Genomic DNA, 18,679 nt, shown 5'->3' on the forward strand with positions numbered 1-18,679 from the left:
GTACGTGTCGTTAACGCCTTTGGAAAAAAAACAAGGGAGGCGAGATTAAAGCAGAAGCAGGTGGAGGATGGAGAGGATGGGAAGATGAGAATAAAGATGGCGGGCGGGAGAAAGCAGAATAGAGATAATGAGAGAGAGCAGCAGAGCGTCTGGTCAATGGGTATTGATTTTGTTTGCTTTGGTCTCTTCCCTGTGGACACACACACACACACACACACACAGAGGACAGTAAGTGCTGGGCGGCTGTAAGTGAAAGAGACGGATGAATCAGTATTTAGAGGTCATCCTCAGTGCATTAGTACATTAGTAGTCTTCCTTTGGGAAGAGTGGAGCGGCCATTACAGAGCACTTTCCTCCAGCCGCTCCGTGTGTGTTTTAAACTGCTGCTGATTGTAGTTGAGACCTGCAGCACATTTAAAAACACTTCAGGGACTCGCAGGACACACTTAAAGTACATTTACATGGAAACATAGCACCGGTGTTGTCGGACAAAGAAAAAATGTGTCTCTTTTGAAGCATCTCAGTGGAATTTTAACAGGTTTTCGAGGGTCAAGAGAAACACTTGACACATGACTAAACATCCTTTCTTGTGTAATTTAATCCCTCACTGTGCAGTATCTTAGAAATAAAGAGAAGCGTGGTGTAGATGGACGATTTGTGAGAATGTCAATGTGTTGTCATTACATTGTCGAAGACACTACGGGGACGTTAAGTAAAGAAAGACTGCTGACAGGCTCTGATGGTCCCATTTAAACATTAACGATGATCTCTTACCAACATAATGCGTCACATTTGACAGTTTTAAGTCTCAAAGGTAGGATCTTATACGATCTTCCTATTACAGAGGAAACTCCTGAACTCATATCTGTGTCCTAGTATGTCACAAATTTGATATGTTATCATAAAAGTCCTGACAAGAGCTGTAAACTTGAATCTGAGCTTGTCCTGTCGTGCCCGTTTCTGTGAATGTACACAAGAGCTTGCTTGTTTTAATGGACAAGAAAAGTCAAGCCTTAAACTTCAGCTGCCGTGAGTTAGAATAATTATAGTGTCGGTGGAGGAGCGGATATACAGTTTATACACATTAAGAAATGATCTGGGAAATTGAAAGCAAACAGGCTAAAATCTGTGTTAGCTTCTATAACAATTCTTCAGTTTGGACGGTTCCCTAATGGCTAAATCTCTCCAAGTACAGTTAGGAAACATGTTTCTGTAAGAACAGAAATCTTGAATTTTATCCTAAATTTAGAGAAGATAGGATTTTAGATTTCAACATTGTAAGTTTCAGGAAAAAGACTCCCGCACACTGTCCGCTTCACTTGCAATTTAGTTTACTACGACCTTCATCAGGCAAGATAACCTGATGCTGTCATTGTCTTTGTTGTCTTTTCCCTGATTTTGTCGGCCTTCAGTCTTCTCCTACGCACCTGTCGACCTAAAGGTGTGCAAAAGCTGAACTCTGAGTTTGCAACCAAGACAAAATGGCCTTTCATTGTGCAGTCAAACTTTTGGTGGCATTTTTTACACATGAAGATACACATATTTACCACTAACTACTTTTTTATTAGCATGCATATTGCTGATATATTGGCTCTTTATTAGACATTATAAAACATGTATTAATGCCTTATTCTGCGTGATCATATACTACAATGCAGAGCTGAGCTGTCCCTCAATAAGCACTAGAATAAAGATCCTAACATGCTGAGACTGGCACTTGATAATTATGCTGTGTTCTTATGTAACAAAACGATAAACTTTGAGTGTTAATAGCGTCCAAAAGCTCTGAAATAACTCTTTCTGACTCTGATTATGTTTGACGTTCTGAAGTGAGGTCTCGCTCAGAATTAATTCGCTCGTAGTTTGACACCCACACAAGTTCTACCTTGCAGCCTGCAGCTGTTGAGCAACAACATATGATCACCTCCCACTTCAAGCTGAAGCAGCACAGAAAACTGACACAAGTTAAAACTTTGTGCCCTCACGCTCTGTCGTTTATCTAATTTGGAAATAAAAACCCGCAGAGCTGCTCACGAGGACGAGGACGACTCTTAAATGAGAAACGTGTTTTGTTTTTTTTAGCAGGATCCAATATTTGCTAAATGAGCGAGTGTGTCAGTTTGGAGAAACCTCCCTGCTGAGTCATACAGCAGCAATGTAACAGCTGTGAGTAAATAGTGACTGTGTGGAGGCGACGCGGCTGACAGGCAGGTAGGCGGGCGATGAAACGAGAGCTCGCGTGAAATCTCCAAAACACAGTGACGGGCACGGTGAATCACAAAATGTGAAACGTGTTCACCTGATAAATTTGTCTCGTTTTTAATCATGTTAACCTTCACCTCCTCCCTCCTCCTCCTCCTCCTCCTCCTCCTCCCCGTCAGGTTCCTGTGTGGGACGGTGAATGAGTTTGTGGCGGAGGTGGGGAAGGCGTACGAGAGAGCCACGGAGAACAAGGAGGAGGCAGATGCCATGGCAAAGAAGGTAAACGGTTTTGTGTGTGTGTGTGTTATGTAAGAGCTTGTGTAACAGTAAAGAGTGGGCAGTGTAGGTGTGTGTTTGTGCGTGTGTGTGTGATAGAAAGACAGATATAGTCGTATTGAAGGTTGATCATTCCCTCCAGAGCTCTGTATTTTATATCTACTCAAGTATTTGACGTAACGATGAGTTTCAGGAACAATTGAAGTTGGATGGGTGAACAGCTTTGAGGTACTTAGTAGCAAATGTTGTACTTTTTACTTCACTACTTTTTCTTGAAAGCTTCAGTTTCTTTGCAGATTTGAATATTTACTCAAATATAAACCAACGTATCCAATAACACAATATAAGTTAATTCAAAATGGACCATTCTGATGATAAATATCTTATACTTTTTATATTCTAAATACATTTTAATGCTTATTCTGTTGTACTTTTACTTAAATAAGAGTTTGAATACATGACTTATACTTGTAGCAGTGCGTTACTACTTTAACTCAAGTAAACAATAGTGTATTTTTTAAACATTTCCATATTTTGTTTCTTGTAACAAAGAAACAAACAAGTACAATCAAAGCAAATAACAGTGAAATCAAGTGGCACACAGAGGATAAATGTGCAACAAAAGATAATAAAGTAATATTCATTATAATAACAATACAACCAAAAATAAATAGGATTGGAAAACAGGAAAAAACAATATGCCAGGGGTTAATGTAAATATATAATATGAATTTATGTAAAAACAGAAGCACAGTATCTCAGTCTTTACAGCTTTTTTGTCCTTTACTGAGGTTATTGTTTTAATATATAGCTTCTCAGAAGCCTGGAAGTGAGGTTTTGTCTTCACAAGCTTACATTTACGGATGTTAAACTTTGCCAGAAATATAATAAGATTTATTAGAAAATGTTCTACCTCATATTTTGGGTACGAGTAATAAGGTACAAGGTAATTTATTCATCATTATACAACACAGGGTTGCAAAATGAAATGGAGGTTTGTAAACTCCTTCATGCTACACACATCACAGAACATATATACAGTTATTTATATACAAATACACATAAACACATAGTGCATCTTTTGACTCTGCCTCAGGGTGAATGTAAACAGCAGCAACGAGATGATGATGATGATAATATGGTCGGCAACTTCATCTCAAAAGTTCAGGTAAACATTGTCCATCATTTTAACTGTGTGTGAGCACCAAGCATCAATGACGTAAACACAGAGTCCACCTCATGTCGCTGCGCTGTAGTCCTGCAGTCCTAAGCAGGAAGTATAATGTTGCCATAGAGACTACGAAAATAAGCTAGCTTGTAAACAAGAGATTTTTTATAATGATTTTTTTAAAGCAAAAATTCAGTCCAGCTTCTTAAATCTGAATATTTTCTGTTTTTCTCGGTCCGCCATCGTAAAAAATACAGATTATGTTTGGATTTTGGGCCAAAATTAGGCAAAAAAGTATTCAAGGAAACGATAGATGTATTGATAATGAAAATAATCATCAGTTGCAGCCTTAATTTGTTGCGCTATAAGCGGTTCAGACACCGATATCGCTGGAAAAAGTGAGCAGAGCTGGTTTCAGCAGTATGTTGACCTTGTAGGCTTTTTTTTAAATTCTAATGGAGATCCAAAAGCTTCAAGAGATACTAAATATGTCAGTGTGAATTTGCTTGATATGCGTGAGGAAGCATGAAGGAGACATCTAAAATATTTAAGTTACATTTGATGGAAGAGTGCAGCCATATAAAAAAAAAATGCAGTCATTGGGGCTCAATTGTTCACTCAGTGTAAACATCATGTAGTTTATGGGACAAGTTGTTACAGAAAATATGTATGTGATACTTTTAGACGAGGGAAAAGAAAAGATTTGTTCAACTGAGAAATGAAAATTTGGAAAAACTGAAAGGGTCAAACTTAGTCAGCTGTCTTGTCACCGGCAGGTAAAAACTGTACAATGAAAATGCTGCTGAGAAGAAGAATAGTTTGCCAAACCTTTTCTGAAAAAAGGGTTTTGTGAAAATCTTTCTGCCTGGGAGCGGCCTCTCAAGCCTTCACCAAACCCTTCTGTCAGAGCGCTCTGAGCGCCGTACCTCTTACCGCCTTCTTCAAAGTAATGTGACACTTTATTGTCGCCCGGAGGGAAATCCACCTTTTGCTTCTCTAAATAAAAGCTCTCCATGTGCTGTAAAGATATCGATTCAGGTTTTACTGCAGCCGCACAGACGACAATTTAGGTACTTCTGACAGCATTGATGCGACTCTATCTCCACGTTTATGCTCCTCTCATATGATTGTCATCGTCTGTCTCTTCTCTCAGTGTGCCTTGCTGAACGAGAAGCTGGATTCCCTCGTAAAGGCCTTAAGTGAGGAAGCGGAGGCCCAGGTAATTACTATAACTGTCAGTTATAATCAGTATGAGATGGTCGTAGCGATCAGTGGATTGCCTGATTAAAATCACAAAACTGTCCAAAATGTTAATACTTTATATCTGGTAACAGCTTAAGAGTTGAGAAAAACTGACAGAAAAAGTGTCAACTCACAGAAAACGTGCTGGTTTAAGGACAGCAGTCGTTAAAAGATAACGCTTGTTAGGACTTAATGGATCTGTGGCATTTGTTTAAAGCGTTGTCCAACTTTAATGTGGTACAGAAGATCTGATTACGGTTCTTCTTTAAGAAGACGAAACTGATTTTTGTCACTGACTTTTAGCTTTGCATCAAGCATCGTTTTCATAAATAAACTATGGATGTTTCTTCTCTAGTTCTGTGAATGAATATTAAACGCTGCCTCCCTTTGCAGGAACAAGAGGTACTCATGAGTTGAATAGTAAAAATGTATGAATGAGGAGACATTTTCTGGCGTCAGTGATAATGTGCTGATGCTTCGGGGTTCTCGGTGCACTTAAAATGAAATAAATCTCACAGGAACCTCAGGAATATACCAGGATTTATTTGATACATACATTAAAACATAAAGAGGACGTCTCATTTTCTTTTCCTGTTTCATCCAGGTGGTGCCAGCAGGTTCAGTGCCCAGCCAGGACAGCAGCAGCCCGGGTGAGAGCGGCGGAGAGTCGGGTTCAGAGGGTAAAACGTACCGGTCCAAGGAGCAGCTGATGCTCAGAGCCAACAGCCTGAAGAAAGCCCTGAGGCAGATCATCGAGCAGGCAGAGAAAGGTATCGGATAGACGTGCATTCATTGTGTTTCATGTCCTGCTTCTTTTGATGTCATTTTGAGACAATCGTGTCCTGATTTGATGTCAACATTTTAGTGGTGGACGAGCAGAACCGACACACGCAGGTCCAGAGGATGTCGTCCTCGTCCTCCATCAAAAGAGAAAACAGCGAGGAGCTGAAGGATGCTGAGCCACGTAAGTTTGAACTCGGCAGTGATTCGAGGCGAAGGGACCATCAGTATTTTAAAAACTCTTACTTCTGCGTTTTGTCAGAAAAAGTTATCCTTCAAGAATAACCCAGAATTTTAACTTTATATTTTATGATTATTTTTCATATTTTATGCATAAATTTTGTTTCCAGGTCAAGGGAGTTTAAGTCCAACCTCCCCCATCGTCCTTGAGAAACCAGACAGCATCAACACCGTCACCTTCAGCGAGGAGTCTGTGTAAGTCTTTGTACATCCTTCTCATGGCAGCTGTGGCTAAATAATGTGCTTGTGTGTGAATGTTTTTTCGCATTTTGATAAACAATCTAACAATCTACATGTTTTCTGTGTTTGTAGGCAATGTTCAGAGAAGTGTGTGATGAATAACTACTTCGGCATCGGCCTGGATGCCAAGATTTCCCTCGAGTTCAACAACAAGAGAGACGAGCACCCTAAAAAGTGCAGGTATGAACACACACACATACAAACAAAACTTAATTATAATCTGTTGAGAGCTCATTTAGTAAATTACAGAACTCAACAACTCTCTTTGCCAACAGAAAATTATAATGTTGCAACCGAATCAGACATATACAGCAGCAAGTCGTCTGCGTATCAAGAAAGTCGGTGTTCAAAACTCCATCTCTGGATATCTTGACTGTATCGAGGATGCAGACATCAGGGCAATGAACAAGAGTTTGATAGTCAGACGCAACTATTAGCAGCTACTGATATTGTACGGGAGGAATAAAGAAGTTTAATCAGGCAATAAAATTGATTCAAAAATATAAAACGTCAAATAAATATACCCATTTATATACCCATTCCACGCAGCCGAGGCTCAGGGGTATTTTAGTATGTAGACCCGTCTACCGTGCCAAACTTCTTCATGCATGCAAAACAAGATTTACGTTAAGAATAATTGAAACCATATCATCAACCTAAATGACGCGTTGACATCATATGAGAGAGTTTGATTCTAATGAAACAAAACCAGTGTTGATCGGTTTCTTTCCTGCCGTCTCCTCCTGCAGCAGTCGCACCAAGAACATGATGTGGTACGGAGTGCTGGGAACTAAAGAGCTGGTCCAGAAGACGTACAAGAACCTGGAGCAGCGAGTTCAGCTGGAGGTCAGACACACACAAGAATGAAATCTGTTTCAGGAAACAAAATTCTGTTGTCTGGTTTCCTCTAACATCCTGTGTTCCTCACTCTCTCGCTCTCTGCAGTGTGACGGTGTTCCCATGTCTCTGCCGAGTCTGCAGGGCTTGGCTGTGCTCAACATACCAAGCTATGCAGGTGGTATCAACTTCTGGGGAGGCACCAAGGAGGATAATGTGAGTGTTGTTAGCGCACTGTGCATCCACGACTCAAAGAAACACGTCTTTCATGTAAAAGCTGCACAACTTCTGTAATTGAACCCCAACAAGTTTCTGAACTTCTTTTCCTCCCGTCACATTTTTTACTCACCTAGAGCTCATTTTTACCTGAAATGTACGAGTCCTGCACCTTTATGGAAATGGCACAATCATGGGTAGAAGCAGAGAGACATAAAAAGTGTCTTTTGTGAAGTATGACACAGTTATAACGCCATAAATCGTAGCAAAAAGAGGAAAAATGCAAGTTGAATTCCTTGGATTATTAGTCACATGACTGTTGACCTCAGCTGAGTCATTCAAGGCTTCTCAGTTGTGCTGAGATGTGCAAAAATGTTATGTTTTTTACAAGATCTGGTTAATGTAAACAGTTTTTTGGCAAAATGGTTATATTTCCTAAAAGAAGTGTTCATCACATATGATTAGTAGCCGAAACTAAACCTGGTAATTTTGGCAACTTTTTAAAAAGAAAATTTGACAGTGACAGTCTCTTGTTTGCTCTCATCTGCTTTGTTCAGAACTTCGGCGCTCCGTCGTTTGATGATAAGAAGTTGGAGGTGGTGGCGGTGTTCGGCAGCATGCAGATGGCCATGTCCAGAGTCATCAACCTGCAGCACCACCGCATCGCACAGGTGACACGCAACACACATCCCTGCTCACCTTTCTCAGTTTCACAAGTCCATTTTTATGAAAATATTAGTAATAGACAAAATTCCCATCAGCTGTTACTGCTTGTTAGCAAATGTTTGCTACGTTCCTGCTGCCTGCATGTGTGTCTAGTTTACTGACATCACAGTAACAAAGCAGCAGCATTGAGAAGCATCTCTGACTTTTTAATTGTTGTCTGCGAGCTTCTGTAAAGCTCGTTCGTTCTCATTATGAAAATTCTCAGTGTAGATTAAAGCACTTAGAGCACTTCTTAGATAGCTGAACAACAAATTACCTTGAGTTAGCTGTACACCAATAATATATATTTACATGTACTGGTGTTTATTTTAATCTTCTAAACATGAAAAGGAGGAGAAACACTCCTTTTTCTGTATTTCAGTGTTTTTTTCTACTTTAATTTGATCATTTTTGTATTAAAACACACTGTCAGAACAGGAGAGAACAACATGGAAAACTGTCTTTGGCCTATCTGGTATCTCACCACACTCCATGTCATAAAGTACAACACGTTGGTGTCATTCGTGTACCTTCGAAGGTGCATGTGTGACAGGATCACATAAAAAGCTCGACGTCTAGCAGCAGAGGATGGAGGAGGTCAAGCAGGGAAAAGCTCTCTATGCATGGGAGTTAAAAAAAGAGCGAGAGGTTTCGTCTGACAGCTGCTGTTTTCTGCTCTGCTGCGTCTCAGTGCCGCCAGGTGAAGATCACCATCCTGGGGGAGGAGGGAGTCCCTGTGCAGGTGGACGGAGAGGCCTGGATCCAGCCGCCCGGCATCGTCAAGATCGTCCACAAGAACCGGGCGCAGATGCTCACCAGAGACAGAGTAAAGTCCAACTCACATCTGATTTATTTTTTTTTGCTGTATATTTAATAAAAAAACAATCTAGTTTGATGTTTATAGTATAAAAACAACTATACAGGCTTGAAATTCTCCTCCTGTCATAAATACTGCAGCTGAAAATCCTCTCTCAGCTCAGTCCGCGCTCAGCCCTCCGCCCGTGCTGTTGACTCTTTCTATTTTGGGATTTCTTAAATCAAATTCATACCCACTGTGTTTGTTCTCTCTTCACGCTGCTCAAAACCTTTCGAGAGCTCTCTTGAGCCAAGCACATTTTGGGCAGTTTGTTTCCATGGTTTCCCTCCTTAAGTGCCGCAGAGAGAGAAGAATGTCTGCTCGCTGGTTTTATCCTCCTAAATGTGGCTTTTATTCAGTCAAACGGTGACAGTAATGTTTAAGGTCCCGGCTGGATGTCTGTCTGAGGCATGATTATTGAGAGGCTGTTAGATTAGATTCATGTCTGGATGAAATAAAACAACCTCTTCTCTCTTTTCTGTCTTTTTTTAACTTCAGTTCCTACAGATTTACAGATAGAAAAGACCTCTTTATATTCTCTTGTATCTTAGTTCAGCGTCCACACGAACCCAAACACCCGAAGAACAACCTTGACTCAGACGTCGGCCGGCTCTTGAGTTCATTTGATTACAACTGAAGCAGAAAAATTCCTCAAATGCAAAGCAGCAAGTTTTACACGATGATCAAATCTTTGGCTTTGTTCCCACCAGGCGTTCGAGAGCACGCTGAAGTCCTGGGAGGACAAGAGGAAGATCGACAGCTACCGCGCCAGCAGGCCTCGCCTTAACTCCCAGCAGTCCATGGAGTACCTGACGGAGGAGGAGTGCGCTCAGGTTCAGCAGCTCGGCATCGTGGCCGACACGCTCATCAGCAAGTAAGGAATAACATGTTTTCAGTTTGAAATCTCTTCAAAGATGACTCAGTTGCGGAAAAAAACACTCAACTGATGCTTGGGAGCCGAAAAATATTGAATTGATGGTCTGAAATGTCATCAATACAATATGTCTCTGACAACAAACCTGTGAAAATGGTTACCTTGAGGACATTTTGACCAGATTTTGAGTTTGAACTTGTCGTGTGCTGATGCCTTCAGTGGTCCTAGATGTCTTTTGTGCACTATCACACAGTTATAAAGCCATAAAATCAACATTATCAGGGACAAATCTTACTCAAACAGTCTCGTTAACGACTTCTCAACATGGTCAGCATCTTGCTAAAAAGCAAACCTGATGAAAACCTTCGACGGTACACGTACAGAACATATAAACAACCAGTTAGCCGTCTACATCTGTGTGTTTTTATGTGTTAAGAAGATAAAAAAGGGGTCAGCGGAGACTTGGTTCTACATTTTGGGATTCCTGTATCCCACTGCAATTAGCTCGTTTATTGTTAAGTTTTTCTCCGCTGCACTGACGAGCCGTTTTATTCCTCTTTTCTCGCTCTTATAAACCATTTGTGTTCCTCCGAGGACTTCTGGGCTTCTCTCGGTTCGGTTGGTTTATTACAGTCTTCTCAATCAGGACCATAAATATTTTAATTACATTAGTGAACTTGTGAAATGGTCATGAAGGGGATTTCTCGTGGTCGTGGAAAGAGGTTTGATATGGACAATTTGAGATGTTTGGACACTGACGCAGCAGAAGGTCATTCACTGGTTAAAACCATCCTCAAGCTGAACTCGAAGGTGGCGGAGACGGAGAAAGGAGCCGGGCTTTCGTCCCATCAACAGGCTGAGACAACTTGTTGGAATAATCGCTGTTAATTGTGCCCTTTCAGCTCGTTGAAAATAATAATTGCAGCCCTTTCCTCCCTCGTCCTCCCCAGGATCCGCGAGGCAGCCAAGACCCACAAGCTGGTGGAGCAGGAGCTGGCTCACGCCGTCAACGCCACCGCCCTGGTGCTCACCGAGGCCAAACTGTCCAGCCCCGAGGTAAGACACCGCGGAGGAGGAGGAGAGGGAGGCAGATGGACGGACATATGGCTCGCTTGATTGACGAAGAGTAAAACATACAGATTTTTCAGCAATACGCCCGAGTCTGGTGTCAATTTACAGGCTGTTAGTTTTGCAGCCTGATAACCTGAAATTCATCAGTGACATAAAAGTGGCATCACAAAATAAAAATGTCATTTGTGGTGTTGTGATGCAAAAACAAACGAAGGGAATAAAAACTGTTTGATTTAAATAGAAATGACCTGCGATTAAGTTTGTGTTGTAGATTTTTGCAGATGAAATATAATAATGAGCTGCGTTTAAGCATTTTTTGTATTATTTTACAGTTACATTGTTTATTTTTTGTATTTAGTTAAAATTAATAATATTCACAGAATCTGATAATATTTTTAATGTTGTTATTTAGAAACCATTACGTAACTATCTGATATCTCAAAATATAAAGAATTCAGAAAAAAATATTGCAATTATGGCCCCTCTTGGCTTCCGTACTTTTCATCTTTTCATTCATGACTTCAGTTAATCATCTTTGTTTTGACTGTCGAGTCTGTAGAAGCTCATTGAATATCTCAACTCAATACAAACTCAAAAAACTACAAATCTGACACTTGATGCTTGACTTTACTACAACAATTCCTCCTCCTAACGAAATACGAAGATTAAACATCGACTACGTTTCCATGCAGCTGTGCACACGTGGATTAACGTGTCCTAACACGTCGTATGTCACATCAGTGTATGGAAAAGTGGAATGATTTTACTTCTTTGCATCAGAATAAGATTTTTCCTGGAGCGATTCGACCCGGCAAACACAGCCTCTCTCTTTCATTCCTTCGACCACCTTCATGACCTATTTTTTGTGCAGATCCAAAAACCTGTTGCTATCCGAGTCTTTCAGGATGATGAAAGTAGGCGTGTTTCTCACTTTCTGACAGGGATTTTTTTTTTCTTTTTGAGTCAAAGGCAGCACAGACACCTTTTGTTTTATCTCTCTTTTGTGGTTCAGGGAATCAAACTCCCACAAAAATCGATTTCCTGTTGGAAACAGAGCAGTTCCCACGCACAATTTTCACCTCTGCAGCGATTCATTTATTATAAAAGGTCGACTTTTGCATCACAAGGTCTTGAGAAAGATCTTTGTGACGCCACACTCTGCACATTTCATTACACTGATGAAAACTCATCCACTTGTGTTTCCAGTGTCTGAGCCGCAGCACGGCGGTGGAGATCGTCAACAGCAGTAAAGTCCTGCAGGCGGAGACCAGGATGCTGCTGGATGGAAAACTACTGGTACGACTCTGCAATTTCATCCACGTCTTCTCTCCGTTGTCTCCTTTGTCTCCCTCGCCTGTTCTCTTCCTCCGCGCTGTCTGTCTCCGCTGACGTCTCGCATTTCAGTTTCTGCTCTCTGTTTATTGTCTTTGTTCGTTTATGTTTGTTTGCTGTAGCTTCATTCACCCTGCGAGGAAATGTACCTTTATTCACGGCAGGCCTTTGTGTGGGAAAGCAAATATAATGACAGAACTTCAGCAGAGCGTGGCCATGTTTATTCAGACTCCTCTCCCCTTCTGTCCTCTGGCTTTGCTCTTTATCTTCCTCTGTTTTGAAATGTTTATCAACCTTTTCAGACTAATTGGGCTAAACTTTCACTGATCGTATCTTCTGTAATTGAGACGTTAAAATAATGAACTTCCCTAAACGTATCTGGATTTGACACACGTAAATAAAGCGGCTTGAATGTTTGAGCCCATTATGTAAATGACTTGCAGTCAGAAAGAAGCAGATGTTTACATACTGTGTCTGTGAATTTACATATTATATACTGCGGGTGTCAGACTGGATCGTCTTCAGATGGTAGAAAAGACAGAGCAGATGTTAGCATGTAGCATTTTTAGATTCAGAGATGGAGCTACTGTACATTTAGACCGATTTTAAATGTATTTTCATCGTCATCTTGATATGAATATGCGCAAAAAATGCCAAATGTAGCGGCACAGGGAAGTTACTGCGTTAAATTCTTCATACAAACTCAACACTTCCTGTGTCCATTTCAAATTAAAAGCCCGTCAGTGGACAAGGAGCCCTTCATTTCTTAATATCAAAACTTTTATTGTCGCACTTGAAATGTAGCTGCTGCCGTCTTTTCTCGAGTTGCACGAGGCCAACGACTTATTTTATTCATTATTTTGACGTTAAACTGTAGAAGAAGAAAAGTTGAGTTGAGAAACATGATGTGTCACAGTTGTCCTGATGGACTGCAGTGCCGCGACAGAGCTTACATTATGTTGGTATGTTGTTAATATCAAACCAACACAATCTGATAAGGTCAGATCACTTGGTGTCAGTTTGGTGGTGACTGCGAGGTTAGCCAGCGTGTAACACTGAACAATGTTTCCTCGTGTCGTGCAGTTAAGACATAAGCTCTTGATGCATTCACACCCCATTTCCTCGTCTATCTCAGTCGGACTCTCCAGAGGAAGAGGAGCTCCGGTCGACTCTGAACAGCCTCAGCGCCGAGCTCCACAAGCTGGACGACATCCACTGGATCTGTCCGCTCATGCAGTGTTCAGAGGAGGTGAGGGAGGAAACGCAGTCGGTGTTTATATGCATTATCAACGTCTGTCTAACAAGCAAACAAAATGTCAACATTTAGAAAATCTCTTGGTGCATTTTCCACGTTCAGTGTTCTCTGTTTCCTCCTCAGGACTCGGTGAGGGGCAGCACTAAGAGCAGCAGCAGCATGAAGCTGAAGATCATCCCCAAGGTGAAGAAGGAGAGAGAGAAGCTGCACAAGCAGAAGTCCAACAGCTCTCTCTCAGGTAAGAGGTCACGACAGAGTCCTGGTTCAAAGCTTCAAACCACATCGTCACATACAGTTTACCTCACACCCACTGTAGCTGTGTCGAGCTACAGGTCAGCTCAGGGACAACTGGGCTTTTGTTTTTGAAAAATTCTTCTGAAATTCTGAAAAATTGTTGTTTTTTTCTTCTTAAATTTTTCTAAAAACAAATCATAAATTTTTCTCAAAAAAATCTTAAATTTTCCTCAAAATCTTAAATTTTTCTCAAAAAAATCTTACATTTTTCTCAAAAAAATCTTACATTTTTCTCAAAAAAATCTTACATTTTTCTCAAAATCTTAAATTTTTCTAAAAAAAAATTGTACATTTTCATAAAAAAACTTTAATTTTTCATAAAAAAAATCTTACATTTTTCTCAAAATCTTAAATTTCTCATTAAATTCCTCTGAATTTTTTCAGAATTTTTTTTTTCATTAAAAAATCTGAAATTTCACATTGAATAAATCTTAAATTTTTCTCAAAAAAATCTTAAATTTTTCTCAAAAAAATCTTACATTTTTCTCAAAAAAATCTTAAATTTTTCTCAAAAAAATCTTACATTTTTCTCAAAAAAATCTTAAATTTTTCTCAAAAAAAAATCTTAAATTTTTCTCAAAAAAAATCTTACATTTTTCTCAAAATCTGAAATTTTTCTCAAAATCTTTTTCTCAAAAAAATCTGAAATTTTTCTCAAAATCTGAAATTTTTCTCAAAAAAATCTGAAATTTTTCTCAAAAAAATATTACTGTACACATATCCGCAGCAGGTCTTCAAGGTGAACAGCCTCTGGCGTGTTGGAACAAGGTAGTTAAGGGAAGTCGGCAAATCAGATCCGTAACTTTGGGATAAGGATTGGCTCTATCTTCAATTTTTCTCAAAAAACTCTTCAATGCTCTTAAATTTTCATAAAAAAAACTTCAATATTTCATAAAAAAACTTCAATATTTCATAAAAAAACTTCAATTTTTTCATGAAAAAATCTATAATTTTTCTCAAAAAAGACCTTAAATTAAATTTAAAGAAAATCTTAGCCTGAGTTTGTATGAAGAATTTATTGCAGTAACTTCCCAAAATCTTAAATTTTTCATTAAAAATCTTAAATTTTTCATTAAAAATCTTAAATTTTTCTAAAAAAAATCTTAGCCTGCCTCGTGCAACTTGAGAAAAGACGGCAGCAGCTACATTTCAAGTGCGACAATAAAAGTCTTAATATTAAGAAATGAAGGGTTCCTGTCCACTGACATGCTAGAACGCTTTTAATTTGAAATGGACACAGGAAGTGTTGAGTTTGTATGAAGAATTTAATGCAGCAACTTCCCAAAATCTTCAATTTTTCTCAAAAAAATCGTAGTTTTCAAAAAAAAATTTAAAATTTTAAAAAAAAAAATTCATAAAAAAAAACTTGAATTCTTCATAAAAAATCAAGCATTTTTCTTAAAAAGTCGAACATTTTTCATAAAAAAATCTTCTCTGCTGAAAATGTTTTTCACGTGTTTTCATACATGGAAAACATTTTAAGGAACTTGTTGATTTTATCCTGACAAAACTTTTTTTCAACCAGTTCTCAAGTCTTAAACACAGAAGAGAGAAAACAGTTCAGATCAGAAAATGAATCACCAGAAAAAGAAAAAGGATGACGTGCACCTGAAGGAAGCAGGCAGCCATTTTGGTTCAGCCGTTTATCCATTTTGGGGAAGCAGGTTTTTCCCTCCTGAGAGATTTTACATCTCCTCTGCTTGAAGAGATGAAAAGCTGAGCTGTGTCATCTTTTCTCACCATATTGTTTGTATCTGTCAACAAAGAACAGCAAACACGTCACTGATTTTCTCCGCTCTCCTCTGCAGGAACTTGGGATATCAAAGGCGGCTCTGGTGAGGCGGACTCGTCGGGTAACTGAAGTCCTGCATGTGGTGCTTCACTACTGCCCCCCCGTTATTACCAGGGGTGAGGAGCACCCCTCCTGTTCTCCTCCCCTCCAATCCAGATTCCCAGTGGCCTGACGGAGGCGTGAGGAAGACGAGGAAAACCATCTTTGCAACTTTTATGCTTTCTCCTCCCTGTTTAACTTCTCTACCGTCCATTCTGCAGGGAGGAGTTTTGTTTCTTCTCTTTTTAATTTATCGTTTTAAGGGACCTGGCTTTGCATCGCTTCGCCATTAGCGTTCTGCTTTTGGTTCTGTTTACCTGCTTGAGTTAGGAAGTTGCCTCGGCCAGCAGCGAATCAAACAGAGGACACGGGGAGGCGTGGAACCGACGCGTTCTCACGAACTTTTCTTTTCTGGTTTTGACGAAGAATTGTGTTTACGTGGCGCTCTCCTTGCATGTCGAGCGCGGCCATCTTGTTTTCTATCTATCATGAGTTGTTACAATCTTTTAATTCTCTCTCTCTAACTCTAATCGTTTTATTTCTCAACTTAAGAATAGCCTTTGATTTTTTTTTTTGTGTTTTCTCGAGACTTTCGCGAGAGTATTTATTTCCTGTTGCTACTGCCATGAGAACTCAAACGGCAACAAAACGAACAAACTGAAGCATCTCAACCTTATCGTCTACTGAACCGGGGAAATATCTTAAATGTTGCAAAAAAAAACAAACAAAAAAAATACCGAGGAATGTACTTGTGTGGACTTGTATTAACCTGTGAATAATTATGTTAAATGATAAATTATATCAGATTTCACAAAGGTTCTACTGCTATTGTGGTCTTAAAAGTGGTTCTTAATAGGCTGTCGTCTGACTCGTGTGAAGCCGCGCTGCGAAACATAAAGTTCTTCACGGCGAGTCGTTTCATCTGGAGGTCCATCGCTCCGTTATTATCAAGGTCCGAGACGTGACTCGCTTCAAGAACCAGTTTTGAGGTGCGGCTCCAGATGAAATGACTCGACGGTTTGTATCTCGCAGTGTTTGGTGAAGGTGTTGACAGAAGGAGGAAGCATCAAGGACGCATTAAAACATTACAGCTACTCAGTATATTACTCCTACTTTGCCATGCTCCTGATTGTATGTGTAATATAAGAATAAGAGTCAGTGGATATTTGATTTTGCCTTGTTCGTGGTTAAAAGCTATTATTATTATTATTATTATTATTATTATTATTATTATTATTACAAATATCTATTTTTTTGTATATCTTATTTTCCCAATGGTAATCTGTGAAGCTGTCTGGCTTTGCTGCTTCCCCCTTTGACAAACTCCTTGGCCACTGTGCATATAATCGAAGCCAATTAATGCTGTTCTGTGTGTCCCTGCATGCAAACTTAGCCTTCCTTCGCCTCACAGTGAGGGCTGAAGTTGCCTCAAAGTGGAAACATTTTAGCTTTTCTGTTCCGACCAGCAGCATTTGGTAAATATTGTTTGTTTTACCTGCTCGCTGCACCGGATGGTCCTGAGTTTTACTGCGAGGGAACACTTATTTAGCAAAAAAAATTTAAAAAACTTAAATATCTGTCAAACACTTTACTGTGCTGTTCAAACTTCAAGAGAGAAATGCACCCACAGGGTTCTCCACGCAGGTTTTAACAAACACCAAACACTTGGTTTTGGATGCATCTGCTGCTGTTCGGAAACCGCTAAAGTATCGACATTTACGTGCTCGAGGCAACTTCTACCTGGGTTTTACAGGAATGTTCTTGAAAGGAACGGTCAGATGTTTTGGGAAATTCACTTATTTGCTGTGTTACTGCAACACGAATAGGAAAAATAATAGCTTTCTTTGTCTCTTTGCACTCAGTGAAGACAAAGAAAGAGAAAGCTCCGAGACGACGTGAGCTATATGTGTGGGAAACACTCGATAACTTAGCAAAAAGAGAAATGTAGGAGCTGCCAGTTTTGGAAAATAGATTATTAACAGAAGAAAGAAAAGAAAAAGTTGTTTTTGTTGTGCTTTGTCATAAGCTAGGCTAAACATGAAGCTAACCAGCTAGCTCTTTTACGCAGTTATTTTCATTTAACGCTCTTTAACACAGCAAAAGTGTGAATTTCTTAAAATGTCAGGGTACTTTAGGCGTTTTAATTGCCAAGATTTAATAAAGACGTGTTTTTCGCCAGTCACGATCAAACCTGAGTCAAATATTAACTAAAAACGTTAAAAAAAACAGTCCCAGATGGAGTGAACTGCATTTTTCAAGGTACTATGAAGAACCACAGAAAAGTTCATCTAGATTTTTGTAGTGTAACTCCGGCGCTTACGAAACCACCAACAATGGGACAAAATATTAAAGTTAAAACTGACTCGGGTCTGATCAAGAAGGACAAAGTTATGTTTTTTGAGCTTTAACTTGAATCATTTCTGTGCTTTTTTCCCTTCACGTTAAAGGGTTGTTTCTCAGTTGTTTTATAGACCTACTAACCCAAACTAACCCTCGATAATGCGGAGTTACTGTGAGGCGTCGTAGATGTTCAGCTCTGGTAGAATTGTGCTACTGTATCCATAGTGTGCCAGCTATACGCTCTACACCTTAGAGGCTTTAGTGGTGTTGTGCCAAGTTTGTACTGAGTTCAGTGGGTTACGAGACATACGAGGTGAGTGTGCGAGCGCGTGAGCTTCAGATGCGGATGTTGTTGTATGTCGTACATTTCAAAGTTTACTGTATCTTGCCTTGCACTTTACGAAGAAGCAAACTTAATGGGGAAAAAAAGACATTTGTGTGCATGTGTGCGTGTGTGTGTGTGTGTTTAAGATTTCGAGTGTTTTTTTAAATTGATTTGATGACGAAAAATCTTTTATTTATGATAAATGTATACGGACAAAAAGTGTGTTGATAAAAAAAAATGTAATATATCTAACCAAATGTAAAAGAATGATAAATATATTAAGATGTATACGCAAATGTTTATTACATCAGTGGTTGTACGATGACTCCCACAGCAGCTTGAATTCTCGCATTTAACGCCGATGTTATTACATGTGATCATGTGTCGATCCACTGCCACAGCATTTAAATGTCTTTCCAATGTTACACCAATTGGTATTGAAACAATTATTAAAGTAAGCCAAAGTTACGGGAGCTCTCCAGTGTTATCGCACTACTAACACAAAAAAAAAACAGATGTCATACTCGGCCTGCGTTCGGCCGATATTTGGTTGAACTTTTTCTGTATAATTTCAAAATCGTAACATCTGTTGAGA

At 39.5% G+C, this 18,679-nt stretch overlaps 1 protein-coding gene across 3 annotated transcripts in view; it reads left to right on the plus strand.

Moving 5' to 3' along the window:
• Window positions 1-16,129, plus strand: part of LOC141003935 (diacylglycerol kinase delta) — a 73,356-nt gene extending 57,227 nt beyond the window's left edge. For 2 of the 3 annotated variants that reach the window (XM_073475420.1, XM_073475421.1), the window contains exons 16-32: window positions 2,382-2,481; window positions 3,575-3,646; window positions 4,800-4,865; window positions 5,493-5,658; window positions 5,754-5,852; window positions 6,019-6,103; window positions 6,221-6,328; window positions 6,898-6,994; window positions 7,094-7,201; window positions 7,759-7,872; window positions 8,598-8,732; window positions 9,473-9,636; window positions 10,587-10,692; window positions 11,914-12,003; window positions 13,175-13,288; window positions 13,418-13,532; window positions 15,397-15,530. In XM_073475420.1, the coding sequence (XP_073331521.1) occupies window positions 2,382-2,481; window positions 3,575-3,646; window positions 4,800-4,865; window positions 5,493-5,658; window positions 5,754-5,852; window positions 6,019-6,103; window positions 6,221-6,328; window positions 6,898-6,994; window positions 7,094-7,201; window positions 7,759-7,872; window positions 8,598-8,732; window positions 9,473-9,636; window positions 10,587-10,692; window positions 11,914-12,003; window positions 13,175-13,288; window positions 13,418-13,532; window positions 15,397-15,449 (1,792 nt within the window). In that variant the 3' untranslated portion in view covers window positions 15,450-15,530. Of the gene's footprint in view, window positions 1-2,381; window positions 2,482-3,574; window positions 3,647-4,799; window positions 4,866-5,492; window positions 5,659-5,753; window positions 5,853-6,018; window positions 6,104-6,220; window positions 6,329-6,897; window positions 6,995-7,093; window positions 7,202-7,758; window positions 7,873-8,597; window positions 8,733-9,472; window positions 9,637-10,586; window positions 10,693-11,913; window positions 12,004-13,174; window positions 13,289-13,417; window positions 13,533-15,396 lie in introns of all 3 variants that reach the window. The other variant, XM_073475419.1, reaches the window with a different exon arrangement.
• Window positions 16,130-18,679: the final 2,550 nt, after the last annotated feature.

Source organism: Pagrus major, chromosome 10 (assembly GCF_040436345.1).
Source record: "Pagrus major chromosome 10, Pma_NU_1.0".
Taxonomy (NCBI): domain Eukaryota; kingdom Metazoa; phylum Chordata; class Actinopteri; order Spariformes; family Sparidae; genus Pagrus; species Pagrus major.